Source organism: Simochromis diagramma, unplaced genomic scaffold, assembly GCF_900408965.1.
Source record: "Simochromis diagramma unplaced genomic scaffold, fSimDia1.1 OVJJ01000412.1, whole genome shotgun sequence".
Lineage (NCBI taxonomy): Eukaryota > Metazoa > Chordata > Actinopteri > Cichliformes > Cichlidae > Simochromis > Simochromis diagramma.
The window spans coordinates 98,769-109,013 of NW_024387238.1; the positions used below are offsets into that span (position 1 = coordinate 98,769).

Sequence of the window (10,245 nt, forward strand, 5' to 3'; positions counted from 1 at the left end):
AGGGCGCTCTGGTTGCCGTTGTGAATTCAACAGACAGCCTGCAGCAGGCTCTGCGCATGTGCAGCTCAGCAGTAAATAAAAAAGCTTCCCAGATTTGGCTACATCTGTGACTTCAGTAACACTTTAACATAAATACTAGTGAGCATTAGTGATGTCTAAGCAAATATTTCCTTAATCTCTCATAAAGCTTTCTCCTCCATTACTACACTTTAGTGTGTAATTTATAAACACGGGTAACCCCATTATTCTTTATTAAAAATATGTATGTTATATGCTTAAGTAATGTCTGATGTTATAAATGATGATGTAATGATTTTTAAATAAAGTATTACATGAAGTACAAACCTATTAATGTGGTTCATGGGGTCATTTTGAATTACCATTTGGACAACAGAAAATGTTACAGACTAAATTTAACATTACAGTCTCCTGTAGTGGAAGCTGCTGTTAACCTCTTGTTGTTAGTTGGGATGAATCTTACACACTGAACCAAATCAACGTAAAACATTCAAATGTAGAAAGACTTTACTCTCTACCTTCTAACTATACACGTAGAAAATTATACATTAGAGAAAAAAAACACAAAACACAAAAAAAAATACATGAAACATATTTATTGCATTTAAATTCATACAGTACCGATCATATCATTTGTATCAATTTAGACCAATAAAGATATTTGTTGTTGCCCATACCAGTACGTCCTAATGTGAGTCGTCCTATCAGATACTAAAGATCACGTTTCAAACTTTCTTCTCACTGCTCTTGAAAAAGTCTTTAACAAAAGTTTTAAGAATGAATATAAGAAATACCTGACTATAACGCACAAAACTCAATATGAATATACCTCCATTTACTTTTTGCTATAAGTAAGTATATGATATTATGATGTAATATTGTAACTGTACATAAAGCTGAGCATGTCTGATATTTGGGCAGCAGAGGAGCAAGAGTGGCTTCATAAAAAGCTTCTTCTTGGCTTTGCTGCTACAGCTCTCCTCACTGACCTGTAAGACAAGCACAAAAAGACAAAGTGATTTCCAACATGTAAAGATATTATGAGCTGAAGACATTTAATAATGTGAAGAATAAATCAGCCTGCATGGCAGCAGAATTACTGAGAGAGCTTCCTGATGTGACTTCAGAATAAACTGCTGCATCAGCTGCAGGACTTGTTTTTCCCGTGAATGAAGATAAGATCATTGAAAACAATAATATCATTAACCAGGAGGAAACTTGATGTCTCCACTAATGCAAAGATAAAAGAGTAGAATTTAAAACGCTGATGAATTGTGAATTCATAAATATAACCTGTAAAATAAACAGCTTTACATTTTAAGAGCAGATAAACATGTTGAACAATATTCAGTGGAGATGATGGCAGACTTTGCTCACCTTGTTTTTCTTGGCTTTTTCTTTTTTGGGCTGTTTGACCTCAGCATACATCAGACTGTCCTCTAAAAGAGACGTCAGAGCTCAGGACACATTTGTTCAGCACAGATATGATGACAAGAACATTACAGAGTAAAAACATGAGAGAAACTGTTTAGTTCGGGGACATATAGATGGACAATACCATACTGTACAATAACAATATCATTCTGTATATGAAGCAGACAAACTTACACTAAACTCTGAACGGCCCTCGATGTGTATAAGATTCAACTTTGCTGATGTGTAGTGTGTAGAAGCTAAGCTTGGTAAGTGTGTTGGAGTCAAATTGTTAAATGTTGTCATTGTGTTACTTAAATTTGTAAGTCTTAGTTCAAGCAGCATGATCAAAGACATTCCTTTGTCTCTGACCAGTTTTTTGGTGGGGGAGACTGTCAGGTTTATATAGTGGATTGTCATTTATGCTTAGAAATATTTACTCATTTATGCTTAGAGTTGTATAATCAATGTCATGTCGGTAGAGGTTTCATCCTTAGTAGTCTGCAAAGACATTGTGTGCATTCCAGTGTTCTGGCATTCACACCCACACCCTGGGAGCATGGGAGAGGTCGTACCTTGTCTTATTGTTTTATGGTAGGATAAACGTAGCTATGTCAGTTTTAGTCTAAGTGCCTTTTGTTTAGATGAACTGCTGGACTTCCAGGCCAGCAGGTTTAGGGAAGTCTTTATGGGGTCACACTCTGACCACACACACACATACACACACACACACACACACATACTTACACAACGCACAGGCAAGGTACTCTTTGTTTGTATGTAGACGTCATATGTTAATGAAGCTATGTATATTCATGTGACCTCAATAAAAGAGCAGTGTTACGGGGGAGCGGACGACAGTCTGACGGAGGCCAAGTGGACATCTGGCTCCGGTTCGGTCTCCCTCATGCATGAGTATCACAACGAACTTTGCCTACTCGTGTCTTGTTTTTGCTGTGTAGTAAATTGTCTTGAACGTTCCAGCGAATAGGTTTATGCTACAAACCTATCAGAGACTGTAGTGTTTTATTGTAGTGACATCTATGTGAGGATTCTGTTTGTTGTTTAGTAGATTTCCTGCTTTTATGATCCTTTTGTGAGCAGGAGGTCACACAAACGCACACACTCAAACACATACACACACCCACACACACACACACACACACACACACACACACACACAAACACATACACACACTCAAACACATACACACACCCACACACACACACACACACACAAACACATTCTCGCACATGCATACACGTGCACATATAGTGCCTTGTCTGTTGTAACTATAGGGGAGGTGCTTGTGTGTACTGTAACTGTTTTCAATAAAAAGCGGCAAGCAGAGGCCTAAGTTGGGGTCATTTTGCGGTTGGATTCAGAGAGCTTTCTGAGACACCGACCAGGGCCTCTCTTGCGCAAGTAAAATAGATCGATCGCTGATTGTCTTTTTTCTTTCATTACAGTTTTTTACAGACGCTAGGACACATTTCCCAATACTTAGGTCACTTTTGCAAAACACTTCACACAATCCTCCTAACTGACCGTCAGCTTGGCAAAGCAGTTCATTTTACATTCAAAATGCACTACAACTACTAAAACACTTTATTCAGGTCTCAAATAAACTCATTCTTCCAGAACACTAGCAAAGGTTGACAGCCGACAAACACACTTTGTCACCCACAAAACAATGACCTAAAAAACACTAACAACATGTAGCATTACACAGTGTTTTCTTGTGTAAAACAAGGACACATCTCTGTTTATAATTTCAATATATGTTACTGGAATGAATCAGACATCATGCAGAATTCGTTAATATTTGTTTATGTATTTTTATTTTTTTGCACTAAGTAATCCCAAAATACAAGAATTTGTATACACACCATCCACTGATACACATACAATAGTAATGCTAATCTACTCGGTCTTCTCCATTTGGCCACAGGTTCTCATCCACATCACATCTTATGTCATCTAGGGCAATACACCTAGGAAAGAATCTTCTGGCATGCCAGAATTGAAGGAGTTGAAAAATTGAAGGAGTACACCTGTGTAGATGTTCATCTACAATGAGAATAAGCTGTGGCTGGTTAAACTGCATTTTTAGATTTAAAATATGTTTCAATAAAATATTGCTGTTGGATTTTGCTGTCTTTTTAAGTTTTGCATTGTGTTATTGTTTTGGCCATAAGTTTAACAGTTTTGAAAACAGTATGTAAGCACATGCAAAATGTCCTGTCCGTACAAAGATTTTTGGCAGTTGTTGTGTCTGAGTGAGAAGATAATTCATGAAATTTGAGAGATGTAGTCATTGAATGCATTTTATGCCAAAAACAATGATAACTGGTCCTCAGTTTAGCCCACATAGACTTCTGTTGTGCTCACTGTGTGAGGAGTTTTGCAAACGTGACCTAAGTATTGAGAAATGTGTCCTAGCGTCTGTAAAAAACTGTAACGAGAATACGTTTCTAAACTAGCGGGGCCTGTGGAAGCGCAGACCAACAAGTGAATAACTAAACTCCATGTTGACCTATAATTACCTGCAATATAATGATGTGATGACACATTCAAGTACAAACACTGAATGAGACTGTTGTGACTGTACCTGCAGCTCCCGTCTTCACCTCAGAGTAAACAGCACTCTGCTCTGGTTTATGATGTTCCCTGTAAAGATGATCAGATTAATGAAAATAATTATTTTTAAATATTGTAAAAACTTTCTAAATGACTTTTTTTCATTTATACTGTCCTGTGTACTCACTCTTCTTTCCGACATTTGTAATATCAATACGAGTGTATGTGACATGGGTGACATCTTGGGGTTCATTTGCAACTAAAATGTAAAAAAAATGTAGTTACTTGTAAATATGTTGCACTTAGTCTCCTCAAATCCAAAATTTGTTTTATTTGTTTTCTATGTCTCTTTCTAATATAAAAAATGTATTTAATCATTTTCAGTGTTTCCTACTTGTGTGACCAATTCATTGAGTTTACCAAACAGAAACATTAACATATTAATCATTTAATAAAATATTAATATGCATATTTCAAAGATAAGTGCAAAAACAGAAGAACCTTCTGTGGTACTGTGTGAGTCAAATCCAGGACTATCAGACATTTTCAGAGCATGAACCCATCATGGTGTTACTGTTTGTGTTGTTCTGATATGAAACAATAACATTTGTGGATTCTTTCAGTCGAGTTAAAGATACAATCAGGTTGTAAAATCCTGTTTGTTTCTGATCTTTTGTGCATGTAGTCAGTTGGTTATTTGGATGTTTGTCCAGCTGGATTTTGATAAATGTTCTTTGAAAAGCTGCTGAGCACAAACTGAACCTAAGAAATGTTCCTGTTAATGGAGACTGAATGAAAAGTCAATATTAATAATGATAATAAAGATCGGTTTAAGTGCTGACCAGGATGAACAGAGTCGTATTCATGAGTTTCATTCTGGTTGACTCCATGATTTGTGGAGGAGCCCGGACTGTGACTCTCAGACTGGATCCACCTGAAACAGGAAATAAACACAATAAACTCAAAAGTAACTGATGTTTGTTTAAAATAATAATAAAAAGTATTTTACCAACCTGGTGAAGCAGGAACCTGTGAAAGAGACAAATGTTATTACACATGTTTGTGATGTGAATTGTTCCATTTCTATTTTGTGTCATGAGATCAGAAAACATGTATATGTGTGAATAATTAAAGTCTATGTATTAAATAAACTCTCTAATACAGCATAAAAAGAAGAGGCTCTTACACTTGGACTGTCTGCAGCGATACAACAAGAGCAGGAGAATAATAATGAGAGAGACTCCACAAACCAGTCCAACCATCAACCACACAGGAGACGAAGAGCTGTCAGCTCCTGACATGGTTACTGTGACAACAAACAATAATACATATATTATTAGTAAACTATACTAATAGTGAAAATTTCATAAAATTGTTATTTAACATTCATTCAAAACAGAGATCTTATTTTCCTTCTCAGTCATCAAACTCATTTATAAAAATCCATCAAATGTTTTGATCCTGCTCACCTTTAACTGACATCCAGCTCTGTGCTGACTCTCTTCCTGAGTACTGACACTTGTAGAAACCTTCATCAGACTTTGACACTGCAGAGATCTTCAGCTCCCCTCGGGGATCATTTTGAATAAGTTTGTCATTGTGATAGAAAAACACATTGGAAAGTATTTTTTGTGTTCTCAAACTGCAGCTCAGACTAACAGAAGCTCCCTCAGTCACAGGATGAACAGGACTCACCAGGATAGGAACATTATCATCATCTGTGACACAATCACACACAATTGTTTCAGTCACATCAGCTGCTGCACACTTTTAGAAAAAGCTGACATTTTTATAAACTACTGTATGTGTCCTATTTTTACCAAATAATTTCTGTAAAACTTGTTTTTGAATTGTGATCTGTGAAACTTCATCTCTTAAGGTCTGGGTTAGTTTTTGCTGCAACAGGAACAACACAGAAGCATTTCACTAAATTAGATGATTATGTTCATGTTCATATGTGACTGCTGTAGCAGTGAGGTGTGGTTTCAGCACAGCTGCAGGAGCAGAGATGGAGCAGAGTATTCATGGATATGAGCACAGTGCAAGTAAAATAATGCAAGTTTGCTGCTCTGATCTCCCTGACTTGCTCTGCACAGCATAACCTTTGATACGACTGCACCTTTTCACATTATAGTCTTTAGAAATAACCCTGATAGATTTGAACGTTTTGGCTCTTGGCACTTTTTTGCAAATTGGTTTATGGCAAGACTGAATAAAAAGAGATGAACGATCAGAACAAAATAAACAAGAATCACATTCACAGCAAAGCTGAAACAAATGTTCATGTGATGTTCAAGTCATTAAAATCCAATAAGAATGTATAATAACATACTCTGTACAGTGATGTTGACTGCACTGCTGAACTCTCCTGATCCAGACTCACACCAGTACACTGCAGTATCTGACTTTGATGTGTTGATGTCACATGTGGATCCAGTCATTCTCCTACAGTTAGAGTACAGTCGGCCGTCCTCAGAGAACTTCCTCACTCTCCACTCAGTGAAGTTTCCCTCACAGGTCAGTGAGACATAGTCATAGGTGAAGTGTTGCACGCTGTCAGGACTCACTGTGAGAGACGCTGCTGAATGAACATCTGGAAACAACATGCAGTGAAGAGACAAAGCTCACAGATGTTAGGATTCAAAATTCAATTTTAAAAAAGTAATATTAGCAAAAACAAAAACAAAAAAACTCTCACTTTATGCCCTATAGAGGTTTTGATGTTTTGATGGACTCAGTCAGGAACAGTTCAAAGCATGATTTGATATCATCAATTGGACAAGACACATTTTACAGGTGCTGTGGTCACCCTGATGGCATTTTCAACTGAACGCTAACTTAATTCTCAGGTGGAGATAAGTTCCCATTCTTTTACTTGAATGTAGCAGCAGACTCAGAATGGCCATCCTCTTCCTCCTCATCAGTCATTTCTTGGTCTGGATTTTATTTTGTTCCATCTTAAGCTTCTGACACTTCCTTATCTAATCCATCCTCACTGTCAGCTTCCTGGCCTGGGTCATCCTCACTAGTGTGGTGATCAAATATGTAATCAAGAGCCTCACAACAGGGTATATCGACCTTCCATGACGTTGCCACACAGTGACCTTTGAGCAAGCCCTCAACAAAGCATTATACACCAAAGCTATGAGAAAAGTTCAGTTCTGTTGAAACAATGTTGCAGCTGTCTGTGAGAAATGCCAACACAGGTGTGTGTGTGTGTGTGTGTGTGTGTGTGTGTGTGTGTGTGTGTGTGTGTATTTCCAGTTTTTAAATCGGTTAAATTTGACTAGAATGCAACACGAGGGTTAAAAATGACAATAAAGTCTGACTACTTGGAAGTAAAATATAAAAAATGAGGACCAGCTCAAGACTTTTACACATTGCTTTCTATTCCCTTCCTCTTTTATGCCATCACTGTAATTAAAAAGGGAAAAGGTAACAAAACAGGAACAAGTAAATTCAGTTTGGCTTGATCATAGTCAGAAATGAAAAGATTGATTCTTCTTCTCAAAATAGTTTTTAAATGGGTTTATCACAGTGAGAGAGATGTTGGTGAATTAAATGATGACATCATATCAGCTCAATGAAACGATAAACAGAAACAAACTGACCTGCAGACCAGACAAACTTTGGCTGACTGTGATCAGTGTGATACTCTGGGTCTCCTCTTCCAGCTCTGCACACATATCCTGCTGTGTGTGTCTGTCCATGAATGATGTAGGAGTCCTGTGCAGTCCCACTGCCATCAGGTAGCAGCTCATAACTGTAGGATTCCTCTGATAGATCAGGAACAGCTTTATACCAGTAGAAGCTCCATCCTGCAAACGGATGTTCAACCTCACAGTTCAGAGTTACTGAGGCTCCAGGACTCAGCCATGATGGAGACACAGTGAGGACAGATCCTGTTGGAAAGTAATGAATCATTTTTTTTTTGTGAAGTTGTGTTTCAGTGCTTTCTCACTGCTCTTTTAGTTGTTGTTTCTATTTGAAAGCTTATTTCTATGTGTTTTCTGTTTGTTCTATTTATCTGTCATGTTTACGTTGTGACTCCTGTTCTACACTACTTGCAGTGTTACTTGTAGAATTGCTACAGAACTAATTGTGAATTTATGTTGATTTGGAGATTTGCTGAAAGTGGTTGTTTCACATTCATAATCCCACCTAGTCTCCCCTCCTTGGATCACATTCCTGACACTGATTCTTTAGACATTTTACACGACTATTCATGTTCAGTCCTAAAACTTCATCTATTCAGCATGGTTGCTAAATCCAAACTCACCATTTTTTTTAATCTTAACTGAGTCGCTGTACTCTGTGTAGTAAACTGGGTTTCCTCTTCCTCCTCTGCACCAGTAGGTTCCTCCCTCTGAGACACTGATTTGTCCATTTGATAGGGAGACAGCATAAACTGGGATATTATCCCTGTACCAGTAGTATTTCCATGCAGATGATGATGATGGGTTCACAGAGCAGGTCAGGGTCACACTGCCCCCTACTGGAACAGCTGTGTTATCAGCTCTCAGTTGGGCCTTTGCTTTATTTACTGCCCAGTTTAGAAAAAGAACAAAAGTCAGTGACTGAATCAGAACAATTTATACAACTAGATGGAAATGTTACAGCAAACTTTGGTGATGGAGTAAAACACGCTGTACAATTGTCACACAAAATACTCATTTTGATCACAACTGTGAACATTTTATATTTGCTTTGCTACAATTCAGTCTGTATGTATGAGAGTTTATTGATCAGTGATGAGAAGATGAGAGTTAAACACTTTGAAATAGTTCTTTTAAATCCTAATGAGTCAGCAGAATTGTGGAAACATGAACATTTCTGAGTTTGTCAGCTTGTAAAAAAAGTCTTCTGACAGTAAAGAGCTGCAACATGAAGTCATAATGTTCAGATCACTGCACATTAAACTCTTTCAGGTTCTTTGATCTACTGTGTTGAGTCGGGACTTTCAGGTTCATATATTTAACATTTTCTGTTTGACTCTCAGGTTTTTTATGGCATTTTGGGTTTTATGCTTTTCAGCAGGTACCTCTGGGTTGGGTTTCTTATGTTATATCCTCAGACTTTCTTATTCTAGTATAGCTACTGGAATCCTGCTCATGGTTATAGTTTGATCACATTTAAGTCGTTGAGCTTTTATTTATATTTATGAAGTTGGAACAAGTCTGCTTAACTTTCATAGACTACTATTTATTTACTAAAAACAAAACCCACAACTTTTCATTGTAACAGAATTTTTCTTGAATCTAGATGCAATATGAGATCGTGGTCGGCATAGAAAAATTGTAAAGTTAATGCTCTTTTTTGTAGCTGATAACAAAAAGGTCTTTTTTGTTATTTAAACCACTGAACGTAACCTTGTTGTGAGCAGGTTATTAGCAGAGTTGTGGTTTAAAATTGGCTGGAAGTTTTCACTGATTCTTTTATTTACAACATGATATAAATGCCATAAATGTAAATTCACTGTTGGACAACTTGTTAAACTGTACCTTACTAACATCACAGCGTTACAGCAACACAAAGCATAAAATGCATAAATGTTTTGGGTTTTTTGAACTTGATTTTAATCTGCTGCTGAGCCTCTTTACTCTGGAACTGCAGCTACAAGAACAAGAATACCTGATCAATCAGTCAATTTAATTTCACTTTGATCTGCAGAGAACGTTAAAGTGATTTTGATTATTAAGCTGTGGGACAGTAACTGATGTTTATTTCTTATTTGATGATGTATTGAAATAAACGTTTCAGAGCTCTGATGTGGAGCTGTCACTTTAGAAAAAACTGCAGCACTGAGAGCGCACTCAGCAATAAATGAGTAAAATAAATAACTTGAATTAAAATGTTTATTTTACACCTCTGGATAACAAATCACTCGATTAATGACTTTTTGCAAGATTATCTGTTTATTAATCAGGTAATCATTGATCACTTGTATTATTTATACAAATGTTGCATTTCATTTTCCCATTTTATTTACTTGATAGTTTTTAATCACAATTTTATCATCGCTTGCAACTTTGACAAAGATAAGCAGAAGAAGGTGGATGGATTTTATGATATTTGTTTCATTGTTTTGTTTGTGTTTTGAGATTTTATTGAGCCAGCTAACCCAAAGAAAGCCTGACTGTTCAACCTAGTTTGTTATAAAGACCACTGGTTAACTTTAACTTTTTTTTTCTTTTTTTTTACCAGCACGTTTCAGTTTGCTGATACCTTTGTGT

The 10,245-nt window shown here is 36.8% G+C and overlaps 1 protein-coding gene and 1 long non-coding RNA gene across 3 annotated transcripts; both read right to left on the reverse strand.

Moving 5' to 3' along the window:
* Positions 1 to 599: 599 nt before the first annotated feature.
* On the reverse strand, positions 600 to 1,201 carry LOC120746998. Its single transcript, XR_005699011.1, has 2 exons — positions 1,119 to 1,201; positions 600 to 1,007 (listed from the first exon to the last, which is right to left on the reverse strand). It is a non-coding gene; the product is annotated as an uncharacterized LOC120746998 (long non-coding RNA).
* A 3,352-nt stretch (positions 1,202 to 4,553) lies between these two features.
* On the reverse strand, positions 4,554 to 6,616 carry LOC120746996 (low affinity immunoglobulin gamma Fc region receptor II-like). 2 transcript variants are annotated; one of them, XM_040052574.1, is made up of 5 exons: positions 6,345 to 6,616; positions 5,482 to 5,730; positions 5,199 to 5,306; positions 5,026 to 5,041; positions 4,554 to 4,946 (listed from the first exon to the last, which is right to left on the reverse strand). In XM_040052574.1, the coding sequence occupies exons 1-5, from the start codon at positions 6,451 to 6,453 to the stop codon at positions 4,775 to 4,777; spliced, it is 654 nt and encodes a 217-aa protein (XP_039908508.1). In that variant the 5' UTR covers positions 6,454 to 6,616; the 3' UTR covers positions 4,554 to 4,774. The 2 variants fall into 2 exon arrangements, with proteins under 2 accessions (XP_039908508.1, XP_039908507.1); XM_040052573.1 differs by having other exon boundaries at positions 5,199 to 5,318; positions 6,345 to 6,615.
* Between the last annotated feature and the right edge of the window lie 3,629 nt (positions 6,617 to 10,245).

Bases quoted from the DNA above. Each gene is read 5' to 3' on its own strand.
- LOC120746996 (XM_040052573.1), bottom strand. From the start codon at position 6,453: ATGACTGGATCCACATGTGACATCAACACATCAAAGTCAGATACTGCA. The intron at 5,731-6,344 runs GTATGTTATTAT...ATTGTGTCACAG, and splicing joins AGTCAACATCACTGTACAGA to ATGATGATAATGTTCCTATC. The intron at 5,319-5,481 runs GTGAGCAGGATC...TTGTTGTCACAG, and splicing joins GAGCTGGATGTCAGTTAAAG to TAACCATGTCAGGAGCTGAC.